Below are 16,907 nucleotides of genomic sequence, written 5' to 3'. Positions count from 1 at the left end.
ACAAGTATCTTAAAATATGTCTCATCAATATTAAGATAATACCATCAGGGAACATTTTTTAAATTCACATGCTAATGCTAGCAAAGTAATTAATAAAGACTAGCAAGGTGTAATTATGATGATATCAGCAGTCATGATTAGTGTTTCTAGCGAATGGGAATGTATATAGGCTAATGGATTTTTATAACTAAGGAAAAATATCTGCTACTTGGGAGAAAATTTGATATATACATCTCATTAGTTGAAATACTTTTAGTGACCAAGAAGATAGGTAAGCAAGCTTAAGTGCATTATAATCTTTCTACTTCGTATGAGCTATTTATTTGTGTATGTATGTATGCATGTGTGTGCATATATATGTATGTCTGTATACATGTATATATGTACGTGTATGTGTGTGTGTGTCATGGGTGGTTATAGACATTTATATGTGAAGATCAAAGGATAACTTTTAGAAGTTGGTTCTTGGAATTAAATTCAAATTATCAGGTTTATTTTGCAAACACTGTTACCAACTGAGCCATCTTGCTGGCCCTAATTATTTATTTGTTAACATTTTAATCTGATAGCCATTATAGAACCATTGTTTATCTGAGGACCAAAAATGCAGGAGCCAAAACCCTCTTGCCAAGTTCTACCACCCCTGACTCCTTGGAAAGCATCTTCTCCCTCTGGTCCAATTTAATCCTCCTTCAGACTCCAAAACTGCTGTTGGAGCTTTCAGAACGTTTAGACCTATGGGGCTTAGCTCAGATTGTACAGCAGAATAACTAGGAATTTTTCAAAATGCTGACTTTTAGTACCAGCACTAGAAATATCTGTTTGGTTACAGCGTGGCTCAGATTATTTTTATAAGAGCTCAAATAGCTTTGATGTTCTACCAAAGCTGAGAATCTCTACTCATTTAAAGTACTTTCAGCCTACTACAAGGTCAAATTACATGTCAGGGGTAATTCAAGGGTTTAAGTAATAATTTCATAAATTGAACAGGTATAAGACAGTAATGCAATAGTCTGTGTGTGCCCTTTTTCCACCTGAGACTTATGCATTCAGCAAACATTATTATTCAAAATGTTCTTGTAACAAATGTGTGAGGATTATATTAGTACTGACATGGAATTTTAGTAAAGTGTTACATACCAAGTCTTACTACTTTAGATTAATACAATAACAATTATCCAAATCTGGCAGTGCACATATGTAATCCCAGTTCTGGGAAAGCTAAAGCAAGAAGAGCATGGGCTTAAAACCAGCCTAGTCCACATAAAAAGACCTCAGCTCAAAAAGCAGACAAAGCAAAGCAAAGCAAAGCAAAAACCCAAAGAGAAGCAGCAAAGGTCTGAATTGATGAGCCATCAGTTGATGTGATATCTTAAAAATCAGCAACTGGATGAGAAGTTAGAACCAACCACTGTTTATTTAAATTCTTCCTTTCAGGTCTTTTTCATGTTTGTTTTATAAGGCTGATAAAATAGCATGGGTATGAAAGTTTCAAATGTTTTTAAATCTCCATCTTATTTTAAAGAAAAAAGTTTTTGTTTTTTTTTAAACCAAAAATCAAAAACTGGAGCAATGCTATTAGGGACGTATTTATCTAGACAATCAGGAAATACTTGAACACATATAAACCTTCATGGAGTCTGATCTCAACAGATGTCCGTTTTAAGCACCTGTTGGAGTCTACTCTGTGACTGCCTCATTAAATGGGATGGAGTTTAACTTTGCAAAAGCAGGTGGCAGTTGGAATGTTAGAAATGTCCATTTGCTCCTTATGCTCCATTCTAGCTCACCAGCTCCTGGACTACTCTGGTGACCTTTGGATTGTGTCATTAATGAGAGAACACTTTTGGACTCACCAGCTTTGTTTACAAAGGTTCATTCAGAGTAGCTAAATTCACACAATAGGCAAATAAGAAAGACTAGTGTTTTGCTGCTTGTTTTCACCCACTCTCTGTTGTCTGTCAACAAGGGACTTAGGGAAAAGGCACAACTGTAATTGTAAATTGAAGAGACTTGAAAGCTCATCCAAGAAGCTGTTTAGTGTGCTTTGCAGTCTAACTGTTAAAGGTGTGTTTGATGATAATGAAATAACTAAAAATGTCATAGAGAGTAACACAAAAGATGTCATGACTGAATTGAAAATGATCAAAGCTATGTCCATACCATTTCCTCATGTCTGTGCATTGGACAGGACTAGATTGAGTCCTATTGGCCTGAAGGTCAAGGGTCATACATAGTGATTTCAACACTTCAATTTTGAGACAGCTGAATGTGGTCCTGACCTGCCTTAGTCAGTGGGTTGATCATCTTCATCTTTAAGCCTTCCTGCCCTTTCTAAAAACAGCAGGGCACTGAACCAGGAGATATTTTAAGTAACACATACTCAGTCTTCTCATTGGGTAGAAGCATATTTTGGCCTCTTGCCTATGTCAGATTGACATGTGTGCAGTTAGACTTGGATGCTAGTCCATACTTCTCAACCTCATATAAGAAACTTGCAAACATAAAGACACCGGGATTGCTAGCAGAGAGTCCGTGAGTAGATGTACAGACCTTTATTGGGGATGTGAATATGCTCCTGGGATCATCCATTTCAGACATTTGCACCTCAATCCTCAGCTTTTTGGATCTGTTTTCCTAAAACCTAGCTGGGATTTCACTCCAGAGACGCCCCCACTTGTCTCTGGATCCTGCCACTCTCAATAAATACTGATAGAAGACACTGCCAATCTGTGGATAAGGGAAACTAATGAGAAACTGCTTTCTAAAACCTGAACAGCAAAAGCAAAACCAACCAAGCCCAACAAATCCAAAACAAATCCAAAAGACAGCAACTCAAATAGTCCATACTCACAAGAAGACGCGTAGAAAAAACACCAAGATGTGACTGGTTTGCTAGCTGGACTTATCAGTCACTTGACTGGCATGCACTGGATACTCTGTATTTTTTTCTTCTTTGAAAAACAAGTACAAGTCTATGTTATTCTATACAGCTGGGACCAAAAACTTATGAGTGTGAGAAAGCACTATAGAAGCAAAATGGAATTGAAGCGGGTAAAGCCTGTGTCACAATCATGCCATTCCAGTACACTCATCCCTGGTACTCGTGTCTGCACCTCTAAGAAATTTCCATTTTTTCACATCAAAAAATCCAGATATGAAGCCGAAGCTGCCTTCTTCGCCAACCTGAAGCTGTCTGATTTCAACATCATCGACACCCTCGGAGTTGGAGGTTTCGGACGAGTAGAGCTGGTAGGTGAATTTTCTTTGAATGCTTTTCAAAGCTTTTCTTCTTCCTCACGTTTTCCCCCCTAGCCTAAGAACCCCTCTTTTGTCTCTCATTAACTATTAACTATTGACTGTTAACTATTGTTGCTCTAACTCAGAATCAGACACCTTCATGCAGGCATGTCAGAGATTGCTTAACAACATGAGCTAGGATATGCACTCACTGGACTCAAAAAAAACTGCAAATTGCTTTTTAGAAAACGCTTAGTATCCAATAAATGCTAAGCACATTCATTTAATGAGGAGCCTTAAATCACTTTTGCCCCCATTTGTCTGACTTTTTTACTTCCTTCCTTAGTTCTGATCAGTGCTTACTAACTTAATTATGATACAATTAAATTAATTTAAATGTAAATACAGAAAAAGAAACTGGAATATGTATTATATATACATATCTATACACAGTTATATAATTTATATATAAATAAATAAAATAAATGTAGTGGTAGTAATTCAGTTATTCTATAATTGTAAGCACCTATTTAGATTATAGTGATAATAGTTTGGATGTTTTGTACAATTTATTTCACATTAATTACGTTTTATGTAATTTAGTTCACTGGGAAAATAGATACACATTATAGGACATGATGACATTCTTGTTCTTTTGTTAAGCATACTGTATGAAGCATATTGTATGAATGTGGTATAAACAACATGAAATCACAACTCTATTTTGCATTTGTTTGAAACGGTAATTTCAAAACTGACCAACTGCAAGAAAAGTTAAGAAAGGAACTATGTCCTGGTGACAGAGGTAGCTCCATTCCAGATTCAGATTCACTTCTACCTCTCTGCTGAGCATGAGGGAGTCCCTGATAGGAGATGCTAGTACAGTCTGTTAGGAACTCCCCAGCATGTGGGAAGTGCACTCAACAGTTACTGTTACCACCGAGGTCAGGAGGAATCCCTTCCATAAAAGTCAAGTGGCCCAGGGCTATTTTTATGTTTGTTTTTATTGCTGTTTGGCTCCCTGGCTTTGACACAGGGAAAGATGTCATTTGCTGGAGTGTTAGAAAAGGTCTTAGCACTAAAGTGTGTTCCCTTGAATCTGCATATACTTCCTGTAACATGGGCTGAAGCTATGTAAAAATTACTACTATTTTAGACATGAACTTCCAAAATGTGCCTGTGAGGATCTGATTGTTGTTAATTATGGGTATAAAATTCAAGTAAACGTCCAGAAAACAGACAGGCAATCTTCCTGCTTTTCTAAACTTTGCTGACTAATTAATGGTCATAATTGGTCATAATTGGTTTTTGCTGCTGTGATAAATGCAATGCCCAAAACCAATTTAGGGAGGAGAGAGATTTTGGAAATAACAGGTCTATAGACCACATAAAGGACAAAATTCCTCTAAGCAGTGATTCTCAATCTGTGGGTCAGTAACTCTTTGGGTCACATATCAGATATCCTGCATAACATATATTTACATTATAATTCATAACAGTAGCAAAATTACAGGTATGATGTGGCAATGAAATAATTTTATGTTTGGGGTCAACATAACATGAGGAACTGTCTTAAAAGGCTGAGAACACTAGGAAGACTGAGAACCACTGCCTAGAACATGATTTGGAGGCTATTTGATATAGTTAGTTCCTTAAAACCAGGTTTAAAGACTATGGGCAAGGAAGGTTGAGGACAGCTCTGTGGTTAGGAGCACACAGCTCCCAGTATTCACACTGCCCTCCACCTCCAGGTGATATTGTGATCTATCCTGGCCTCTACAGATAGTGCTCTCCCTTGCACATGTGTGTGCATGCACACACACACACACACATGAAATTAAAAATAAAGTCCTTAATAAAGACTATAGACAATAAAATAACTGTTTCAGTTGACAAAAAAAAACTATGTCTGTGGGTTTCTAGGGAGTAACTTCAAGTTACTTATTTAGTGAAATACAGAGATTGTCTAAGATGTTTGAAATATTGAAACTATAATAGCTTTGAAAACAGTTGTGAGACCACTTCAAGTTGAAAAACGTAATACTGTATTGAAAATTGAAAACTTCTAGAAAATTCTCAGAAAAAAATCTATAAGAGGCATAAAGAAATAGCGATAAAATTCAGGGAAGTTTAATCATATAAAAGGAAATATAGTTTTTAAAGACCAAATATGCATAATGTATGTTCAGGGATACATGCGCATGCTTGTGTATGGACACAATTATACAGATAACTTTCATGTCAAAGGAAATACTATGCATACTTGCCTGATTTTTCCTTTTGGATATTATTGTTCACCTTTTTTCATAGATACTTTAAAGAAAACCAAACACTGAGTCTAGAGAGGGAGTTCAGAAGTTAAAGGTGTTTTCTGCTCTTCTAGAGGACCTGTAAATGTACATGTAATTAAAAATAAAATTATTTTTAAAAAGAACAAAAGAAACCCCAAAGCCTAAAGAATTCATCTAGATTAGAAATGTATCTAGTTTGCAAAATGTTTATATATAATACTTTTAAATCCTTGGTAGGCAGGTATTAGGGTCAATGAATCCACTGGGATCAGAGACACATATCCTTAAACTCAGAAGTCATTTTGTGTGATCTTTCACATCCCAAAAATATATTAGCAAATGTATAAATGATCTAAAATGCATAGATTTTAACACATGGAAACAAGTTCTGAACATATTAATACAAAGTATGTACCATTTACTACTTAAACCAATTAATTGTTATTTACCAACAATTATCAGGCAAAGGATATTAAAAAACAACACTATAAGTTGCATGTAGTATCCCAAATATTCCCCAAGTATGAGATCATAAATTCTCCAAAAAGATTTGAAGAATTCAGAAATTTGAAATTTTGAGCTCCATATCCTACCTCAAAGAGATAAAAATTTTATGATTGTTACTTCTTGATACATAGATCATGCCTGTAGTATTTTGCATGAGGATATGCCCAAGCTGTTAATCTTAACATTTCCTAACTTCTTGTTTGTCAGTTTAAGTAAATTTAGGTGCAAGGGTATTTATGTCAGGCAAATTTCTAAATAACTTACATTTTGTGGAGATGAGAACATTATAAGAAACTTAGTGTATTCAGAGTCCAGCCTCCTTTCTGTGATCTGCCATTGACCATATTTTTATCTATGTTCTTAACTGATGAGCTTTGTGATGTGTTCGGTTTGATGTGTTTACTATATGTCTTCTAGAAAACCAATTTTGTTTGCAATGTCACTTGTATGTATATCACATGTGTATACCTTCAGTCTTTATGTACTACTCTATAAGGTAGTTAAGTAATACCTTCATGTATCTCAATGTGTAAGGTGTAGTTGTAAAATAATGAAGTTGGTTTTAAAAGTCCTAAATGGAAATGTGTCCCGTTGCTTTATAGTAACACCCATAATCTCCTCTACTTCTATTTTCGTCAGAGGCACATGATTCAGAGAAGATTTTCCCACGAATCAGACAAACAACTGTGTAACCTGGCAACATTAGCTGTTGTTGCACTAAATATTAATTTATTCTGTAATCCTAAAATCTCCTGTACCCATAAGCTATCTTAGCTAAAATATACAAACAAATTATAAAGGGGACATAAAGCTTTCTTTTCCTGCATTGTATTTTTTCTACATCATTTATGGGAGACTTAAAAGTTTAATTAGAAAACTTGTTCCTGACTTTGGGGACTCACAGTTTGCTTCGAAGAGAAAGTAAGATTTAACCATAAGCAAAGCAGGAGCCGCACAGATTGCATGGAAGAGGGAGAGTGGTGTCCAGGTAAAGCAGAGTGGATGAAGCACTAGAGGAAATGCTTATGAAACCAAAGCACAGGCCACAGGCTTGCTCACAAAGTAGCACTCCTTACTAAAATGATCAACCTTTCGTTTGAAACCTGCTTTATAATCTTCAAGTCCATGCCCAGCTTACTTTTTAACTTAAAAATTTATTTTTATTTATTTTTAATATTTTTAAAATTTTTTATTCACTCCTCCCATTCCCCTACCTCCTCCCCTCAACCCACCCCTCCTCCCCTCCTCCAACAGGGTAAGTTCTCCCATGGGGGGACAGCTAAGCCTGGTACATTCGGTTGAGGCAGGACCAAGCCCTTTCCCCTTGCATCAAGGGTGAGCCATGTCTAGTTTATACTTCTCTGAGAGGAGAGCACAAGCTGTGGTTCATACCTCACAGGAAAAATGTCAAGATGATACACTGTAAGTGGCAGAAGTCCATACAGTGAGAAATGTTGCTATTGCCCAAAATGACAGACCTTTTTTCAACTTAGAAGCTTTTCTGTCATTCTGACTTCAACAAGTGTTTAGATTCTTCCCACTACTACCATGAAACAAGAGAAGGATATGTGTTCCTGTCTTAGTTTCTTTTCCAGTTGCTGTGATAGCAATTTAGAGGAGAAAAGATTTATCTGGCTCACAATTCCAAGTTACAGTCCATCTTCACAGGGAAGTCAAGGCAGCAGGAACAGGCAGCTTTTACACGATAGCCATGGTCAAAGGCAACGAGAAGGGAGTTAAAACATGCATGCTGGTTTTCAGTTTTCTCCACTATTACTCGGTGCTTTTTGTTTTCTGATCTACCATGAGAAATGATGGGGAACAGTTCCTAATCTTCTCTATGCCAACCTGTGGGCACCTGAAATAGCTTCCTCTTATTTATCCATTTCTCTTCTAAACTGCAAAGCCAAACTCTTGGTAAGGAGTGGTTTTCAGGGCAGACCACTGGATCCCAGCCATTTGCTTCCTACCCTATTTAGACTAGGATATTCTAAATGGGCAGGTGAGAACCAGACTCTTGCCACAGGGTGTGCTTGGGGTACCTCTCATTGTTTTTGTGAATCTTAAAAGTTAGATTCCCTGAGTAGCAATAACCATCTTACTCCCAGAGGCACATGTATGTAAGCAGAGTTCCTGTATTCTACAAAATGGCATCCAGGACACTGGCTCAGCATTTTTGCAACTTCCTTGGTATGCACTTCCCAGGCAAGCAGGCATGGGGAGCCATGTAAAGCAACTGGCAACAGAATTGACTGAGATGATTAAGCAATAAATGAAGTGATAAGCCCAGTGCACAGTCACCAAGGTTTTGTTTTATCACTCTGAAAGAGGAGCTTAACTCCAAAGGGACACCCCTAGGAAGATAAAAACATTTTAAAAGCTCCTATTGCCAACCCATACAGCAATGAAATGGAATAGCCATGGAGCTGCAGCGTAGCCTACAAGTTTACCTCATTTTGACACAGCCTTTGTCTAGCTGTACTCTCCCTTGCATAATATTCACTGTGGAATTATCGCTTTGCTTTCTGTTTAAAAAATATATAAAAGATAATTGGGGTTTGTAGTACTGATTCCTAAGGGGGAGAAAGGCATTTAGTGAAATAATGAAAGTTTAATCCAAAGGACACTAATGGAGCATACTGAGATACTGTTATGGAGCAGAACAAAGATACTGTCGACTCATTTATTGTTCTTTCATTCTACTAGATCACTTTATTGTAATAAATTCACAGATGAAATCATCCCACAGCTAGATTAAGGTAGCCACTCAACAAGTACATGGCCAGTTCCAACCTTTACACATTGCAGTGAACTTTTCTATGCAGTTAGAAAGGCCATTCTGAAGCTATGGATCTTCACTTGCAGTTTTATACTTTTACTGTCATTTATATTTTTCTGGTTTATTCACTACAAAAAAAAGAAAAAAAAAGAAAAATTCCATGATAGAGTTGAAACTAGAACTAATTGTGAGGTACCACTCCACCCCAGTCAAATGAGTATCAAATATTGAAAGGATGTGGGGGTGAGGGAGGAACCCTCATTCACTGCCTGTGAGAGTGAAATAAATGTAGCCATTATGGCAATCAGTTTGGAAGGCCCTCAAACAATTAAAAATAGAACTACCATGTGACCCAGCTGCTCACTCCTGGGCCAATGCCCAGAGAACTCCACATCCTGCTGTACCCATATTCACACATCCATGTTTAATTGCTGCTCTAATTTACAGTACCACACACATGGAACCAACATGTCTGTCAACTGATGAATAGATAACGAAAATGGTTTATACATACAAAACGGAGTATTATTTAGATATAAAGAAAATTAAATCATGAAATTTGTTGGGAAATGGATAGACTATATACTATTAAGTGAGGTCACCCAAACGCAGAAAGATAAAATTCATATATTCTTTCATATATGGATCCCAGCTTGAAATGTGTACATGTTTATATGCAAACTGCTATTAAGCATGAGTGCAGTTTAACATTTAGAAAGGAGACCAAGGAGGGCTAATATCAGGTGATGCAGAGGGACAGACTACTGGCAAAAGGACATGACTCATGAAAGAAGACACTGGCGTCAACAAAGCTAGTTTCTCTGCAGAAATTATGGGCAGTAAAAATCTAGCTGTATTTTGACAAGGAAGTTAATTCATCTTGTTCATATAGACTGTATATTCAACTGTGCATCAATAGCTGTGATATAATCCAGACTACATGAAGGATAGCAAATACAACTAATATCATACACACCTTTTGAATCTTATATACTGTCTATGCATTGAAATATATATCTTTCATAAAAATTATTTAAAATTATTATCTTAAAATAGCAACTTTTTCCCCTCCAAACTTAGATGTGATCCTAGGAAAAGCAGTCTGAATATAGAAGGCTTTGGATACATTTTGATCACATGTACTTTTTGTTTACCACATCACAAATTTACTTTTTTTCCTAGTGAATGTATGGGCTTAACACAATCAGCATGAGTTAATTTCCCACCACCACCAAAAAATACTCAAATAATCTATATTGAATACAGCAATCTCAGACATGATTCTAGTGGTCGAAGAATTTTTTGCCTCCTAAGTGGATAAGAGTAACTAGTTTGTGGCCAGCCTGGGTAAATGAGACCTTTTCTGAGAACAATTAAAAGACTAACAGCATGTAAATTCAAACATGGCTCTACAATTCTGTCCCTTACACAGTGACTACCAGCTTGTTTAGGTGTCGTTAATCATAGAAACAAGCATCACTTCTCTTCTGACTCAGTTCACTTCATGCTGTGAAGTACTCATCCATGGAAGTTTTACTTAAACACATTCAGAAGAGGATCCTATCCATAAGCAGGAAAATGGTCCCTCTGTGTATGTTGATAGAGCAGAAAATAGCCATAGCCTTTAGCTAAAAGGGAACTAGATTTTTGTGGTAAGTTTACTTCAGTATAATGAATAGGTTTAATCTTACTTTCTGGAAAAGTATAAAACCTACAATGCTGTATGAATTTAGGTGGATTTATCAATCATACATAATTTCTACACAGATGCTTAATTTATTGCCAGTTTATAATATCTCCTTCACATTAGCGTCTACCATAGGCAATAACAAATATAGCTTATTGATCTGAAGACTGCATGAAGTGAGGAGCTTTTGTAAGCCAAATGACTGTTCTTTTTTAAAATTCGTTTTGGCATATAACTGTTGTACATAGTGTTGGGATTCACAGAGATGGTTTCTTCTGAAGGTAGCCTGTCCTTTGGCAATATTCATACTCCTTCCCTCCCTCCGTTTAGAACCCCTGCCCTTTCCCATCCTTTCTCCCTCATCTTCCTTCTAATTTTACAGCACACACACTCACACCAGCATATGATTTTATGTATTTTTAAATAATTCAAAGGCCCACAATAGCAAAAACATGTGTTATTTGTCTTTCTGTCTTTTTTATTTCACTTAATGTTATTTCCAGTTATACTCATTTTACAGAAGATGACATAATTTTATTCTTCTTTATGGCTTAGCAAGCTCCATTGGATATATGCATAGATTTTCTTTTTGCATTCGCCCATTGACAGATTCTAAAGGCTGATTCCATAATTTGGTCACTATAAATAGTACTATAGTAATGGATGCATAGGTATCTTCATGTTCTCTTTACTTAGAGAACTTAGGATATGTGAACAGGAGTAGTATAACTGTGTTATATGAAAGTACTGTTTTTAGTTTTCTGTGGAACCTCTCTTACGATTTCCATGGTGGTTGCATTCTCACTAACAGAATTTGTTGTTTTGAAAAGTTCTTACCTATGCCTATATGGTGAAGTATTTTCCTTCAACAGTATTAGAGTTTGGGGGATTATAGGACTTTAATCCATTTTTAATTGATTTTAGTGTGTGATAAGAGTAAATGGTCTGGCTTCATTCCCCAACAGATGGCTATCCTGTGCTCCAGCACCATTTGTTGAAGAGGCTACCTCTTCTCCAAAGTATGTTTCTGGCTAGAGTCGTACTGTTTTTACTTCTGGGCACTCTGTTCTATTCTGTTGATCTTTTATCTGTTTTTAATGCCAATACTATGCTGGTTTTGTTACTATGACTCTGTAGTATGACTTAAGTCAGGTATGATGATACCTCCAGGGTTGTTTTTTGCCTGGGGTTGTCTTGGCTATCCATGATATTCTCTGATTCCAAATGAATTTTAGGATTGTGTTTTCTAGTTGTGTGAAGAATATCATTGGAGTTTTTACTGAAATTTCATTGAATCTGCAGATCACTGTTAAAACTTTGACCATTTTTAATATATTAACTGTGTTGATGGACAAACATAAATGCTCTTCCACCTAGTATCTTCCTCTATTTTTCAGAGTTTTAATTTTTTCTTTTTAGTTAAAAATAGAATTACATCACTGTCCCTCTTCACTTTCCTTCGTCCAGCACCTTCCAAGTGCCTTCTCTCCAACCCCTCCTATTCCCACTCCCTCTCAAATTGATAGCCTCTTTTTCTTTTATTATTGTTACATATATACATATCTAAGTGTGTATATGTGTGTGTGATTGTGTGTGTGTGTATTCACAAGTACATGAATACAATTTGCTGAATACATGTTTGTTGTTTGTATGTATATGGCTTCACAGCTGAGCATTTTGTAGTGTGTAACCAATAATGGAGGAACATCCCTGGAAGTTGCCTATAGTTCTTTGTCTAGAAGAAGAAAGCCATGACATTTTCTCCCTTCCATATTAGCATGTCCATTGATATTGCCATTGCTCCAGTCCCATTTATTCATCTATTTCTAGGAGAAACTGTTTCACAGCTGACTTCCAGGTGTTTTGGCTCTTACAATCTTTACGCCCTCTCTTCAGCAACGTTTCCCAAGCCATAGATTCAGGAACTGTGATGTAGACCTATCTATTGGGTCTTGGCTACCCAATATCCAATAATTCTTCCTTGGCGAAGTTTTCTCTTGCCTGTCTTTTTGAAACCCCTGTGAATGGGATTATTTGTCTGGTGTCTTTCTCAACACGTGTATTGATACATAAGAAGGCTACTGAGTGGAGCACTAGTTCTGTATTCTGCCTCTTTTCAGAAAGTGTTCATCAGTTAAAGACATTCTAGTGGATCATTAGAGTCTCTTGTACAGGATTGAGTTATCTGTAATAAGGACCATTGACTTCTTTTTCTTTGTATATCTCACTTATTTTTTCCATCCTTAGTGCTCTAAGTCTTCAATAATTGAACTGAGTAAGAGAAAGTGTTCCTGATTTTAGTGAAATGCTACTACAGGAGTTTTGTGCACCACCTTCATTGTGTTAAGATATGTTCTTTCATGGGGACATGTTGGCACACACCTTTAATCCCAGCACTCAGGAGGCAGAGCCAGGCAGATCTCTGTGAGTTCGAGGCCAGCCTGGTCTACAGAGCAAGATTAAGGAAAGGTACCAAAACTACAGAGAGAAACCCTGTATCAAAAAACAAAACAAAACAAAACAAAAGATATGTTTTTTCTATTCAATGTTTAATTAAAGATTTTTATCATAAAAGAATGTTAAATTTTATCATAGGTCTTTTCTACATCTAATGTGATGATCACATGGTTTCTGTGTTTGAGACTATTAATGTGTTGTTTTACAATTTTGGGTTTACAATGTTGAACCATCCTTGTAAGCTAATAACCCTTTTGATTCTGGTGAGTGATCTTTTGATGTAAAGTTTAATTCAGTTCATAAGAATTTTGCTTCCATCTTTGACATGATGATTGCTCTATAATAAATACTCTGTCTTTCTGTCTCTGTCTCTCTCCTCCCTTCTCTCTCACCCCTCTTCCTATCCTCTCCAAATATACCTCTCTCTCTCTCTTTTCCCATCTTTATCCCTTTCCCTCCCCCTTCTCTCTGTTTCTTTCTTGGTGGCCTCTTATCTGGTTTTGATAAAAGTATAATAGTGACTTTATAAGATGAATTTTACAGGGTTCCTCCCTGCATGTTTTATGAAGTAGTCTGTGCAGCATTGATGTCAGATTTTCTTGAGGTCTGGTAGAATTCAGTCGTGAATCCATTTGGGTCTTTTCTTTTTTTTGAAGTGAGGATACTTTTTATTATGGCTTCAATCTTACTGCTTGCTATAAATCTGTTTAATTTGTTCATGCCCTCATGGTTTATTTTACAGAGGTCTTCATGCTTATTAGAAGCATGATTTTCAAAGTACTCTCTAATAATGCTCCATCTATAATTCCATTAATTTGGCTCTTTTCTCTCTTTCTTTGGTTAGTTTGCATAAGGGTTTGTAAGTCTTGTTTTATCTTTGCAAAGAATAAGCTCTTGGTGTCATTGGTTCTTTTCATTGTTCTTAGTGTTTCCATTTAATCAATTTCTGCCATGGTCATCATTATTTCTTTCTGTCTCATGATTTTGGAGTATCATGAAGGTGAACCATGAAATCCCTTGAGACTACTTGATTTTTTTTAAGATAGGCATTTTTTTTTTGTTGTTGCTGTTGTTTTGGTTTTTTTTAGGTTTTTGTTTTGGTTTGGTTTGGTTTTGGTTTTTTGAGACAGGGTTTCCCTGCGTAGCTTTGTGCCTTTCCTGGAACTCTCTTTGGAGGCCTCAAACTCACAGAGATCCACCTGGCTCTTCCTCCTGAGTGCTGGGATGAAAGGCGTGTGCCACCATGGTCCAGCTGAGATAGGCATTTTTTTTTTTTAGCAGTATGTCGTTTTCATTTGCAAATAGGATTATTCAGTTTCTCCTATTTTCCATTATATTTTAATGAAAACATGTTTACAACCCCAAAAGACAATATTTTACTGATTTAATGTTTCAACTAATCTGAGCATCAGTAAGACAGTTCTGTTAGAAATGGCTGTGTTGTGCAAGGCTGTGACCTCATTGGGATCACCATATGAAGATGGAAAACATAGACCCCATAAAGTTGTCTTCTCTCCTCCACACTTGTGTCATTGCCTATATTACATACACACACACACACACACACACACACACACACACACATCAGAAAAAAATTATGAGGGAAATCTCACTGTTATTTCATTATGTGCCATCACTGCATAATTCCCTTAGAAGATAATACTTCAGGATGAAATATATATATATATATATGTATATGTATATGTATATATATATTTGAAATATATATATATATATATCCATAGTATATCAAATTATATTGTGAAATATACAGTTGATTACTGATTAACTTAAATTATTACATCTCTTTCAGATTGATAAAAATGTTTTTATGGATACCCACATCGAGTATTTAATGTTTTTTTTATATTCTCTATCAAGTATTTTAACATTAACACAGTTAAAAGGTTTTGACAAAACAATAATCATTGGGAGCACATCAATAACCTTTAGACTTGTACTCTCAATACTGACACACAAGGATCATGAATTCTAATGTAATTAGTATTCTAATTACTGACATTCAAACCAGGCTGGATAACAAACAATATTTCATGGGAATTTGCAAAAAAAATATGAAAAATAAAACCAGGAACAAAAATCCACCACCCTTTTACAGACACCCTTACTTGAAAGGTATGGTCACATACTATGTGACAGTTAAAGAAAAATTGACCACTTAGATGATAGCCATCCCATTCTATACATTGCAGCAGATAAATCTTACTAATTGAAAGCAAAAAAGAAGAGGAACAAAACCACAGAAAGAATATAAGGTCAACATATCTCTCTCACCCACAAGTCTCTCAGCCCCTCAGACCCAAGTAAACATACTGAGGTTTATATTAATTAAAACTGTTTGGCCATTAGCTCAGGCTAACTATTGACTAGCTCTTATACTTAAACTAACTCATAATTCTTATTTATGTTTAGCCATGTGGCTTGGTACCTTTTCCCAGTTCTGCTGTCACATCTTGCTTCTTATGGTGGAGGCTGGCAGCATCTCCTCACTTAGCCCTTCTGTTCTCAGAATTCTCCTCTTACTTTGTCCCACCTATACTTCCTGCCTGGCTTCTACCCAATCAGCATTTTATTTATTAGCCAATCAGAGGAACATATTCACATCATACAGATATCTACAGCAGTTGTTTTGATAAAACATCATGTCTAAGTAAACTTAAAAAGAGGTTTAATTTGACTCTTGGTCCTAGAGCAATGCATGAACCCTGTGAAAGTGGCATGGAAAAAGGTATCAGACACGGCAGCTAAAGCAGGAGACTAAGAATTCACATCCTTTACCTGGAGGATAAGTAAAAAGTTTAAATGCTGTGCAGATGTAAATTCTCAGGCCAACCCCCAGTGACATATTCATCTAGCAGGGCAGCATTTCCTAAATCTTCCCAAATGATATCACAGACTGAGAATGATTGATTTCTCTAACTTCAAGCCTACATGTTTGCTCTCTGTTACATGAACCAATTCATCATGGAGAAAAAATCACTAACTTTTTAGATACCAGAACACCCTTGTGACAGGAATTACATAGAAAAATATTCATGTTTGAAAATTAGTTTAAGGATTTGTTTTCACTTTAATTATGCAATGTTTGTGTGTCTTTGTGTGAGTATGTGTATGTGCATTCTGGTTTCGAAGGTTAGACCCTTGGAGCTTCTGGTAGCAAAAGTTACTGGAAATCATCAAAAACCAGAGCTTGGTCTAGGGAATGACTTTGTATTAGAGACTTGGCCATGTCTCTATCTCTGTCAATATTATAAAGCTTTTTATATCATCTTGATATCAGAAAATAGGATGGAACTCATACAAAAAAAATTCCTATTCATGTAATCAATTTGATTAAGACTTTAGACATCACAGTTGTGTAGTGGGTAGCCATCCCAGCATTGGCCTGGAAGTTCCAACCCCCATTGAGGCTTCGGTAATGGTCACGCCCACAAGGCGGGGCTGAGGGAGGAAGCAGAAGACCCAGGATGGAGAGGAGAGGTCTCTCTTGGTTCTGGGATGCTGGACGCAGGAGGTAGACTGAGCAGAGTTCTCCAGAGAACACCGCCAGACTGCGCCATACCTTTGCCAGACCCTACAACCTATCCCTTCATTTATAAGTTACCCCACAAAATAAACCTCCCTTTTAACTACTTGGAGTGGCCTTAATTTCACCAATACAGTTGTTTTTAGTTTCAAGGAAAAAACTTGTTTCAAGTCTTTTTCATTGTACCCTTGAAGTAAGTAAATTATTAATCAAGTTCACTAAAGACTGATGTGAAAAACATATTGTGGATTCTGTTTTTCCACATTTGAGGTAGATAACGAAGTTTACTATATGTGTGGCAAATCCAATTAGTGAAGATAGGCATTTATAAACTGTAAGTTCCCTCACAGCAGCATGTTCTGTCATGTTCTGTTTTCAATTTCATTCACTTAGAAGAAT

General features: G+C 36.4%; 1 protein-coding gene across 2 annotated transcripts in view; it reads left to right on the top strand.

The window, feature by feature from the left end:
• Prkg1 (protein kinase cGMP-dependent 1) overlaps positions 1–16,907 on the top strand; it is a 1,194,442-nt gene that overhangs the window by 1,137,179 nt on the left and 40,356 nt on the right. For both annotated transcript variants that reach the window (XM_036209439.1, XM_036209436.1), the window contains exon 10: positions 3,156–3,252. In XM_036209439.1, coding sequence (XP_036065332.1) covers positions 3,156–3,252 — 97 coding nt within the window. The remainder of the gene's footprint in view (positions 1–3,155; positions 3,253–16,907) is intronic.

This window comes from Onychomys torridus, chromosome 1 (assembly GCF_903995425.1).
Source record: "Onychomys torridus chromosome 1, mOncTor1.1, whole genome shotgun sequence".
In the NCBI taxonomy this organism is placed as follows: domain Eukaryota; kingdom Metazoa; phylum Chordata; class Mammalia; order Rodentia; family Cricetidae; genus Onychomys; species Onychomys torridus.
Note: the sequence above shows the minus strand (reverse complement) of the source record. Positions and strands in the feature narration are given on the sequence as shown.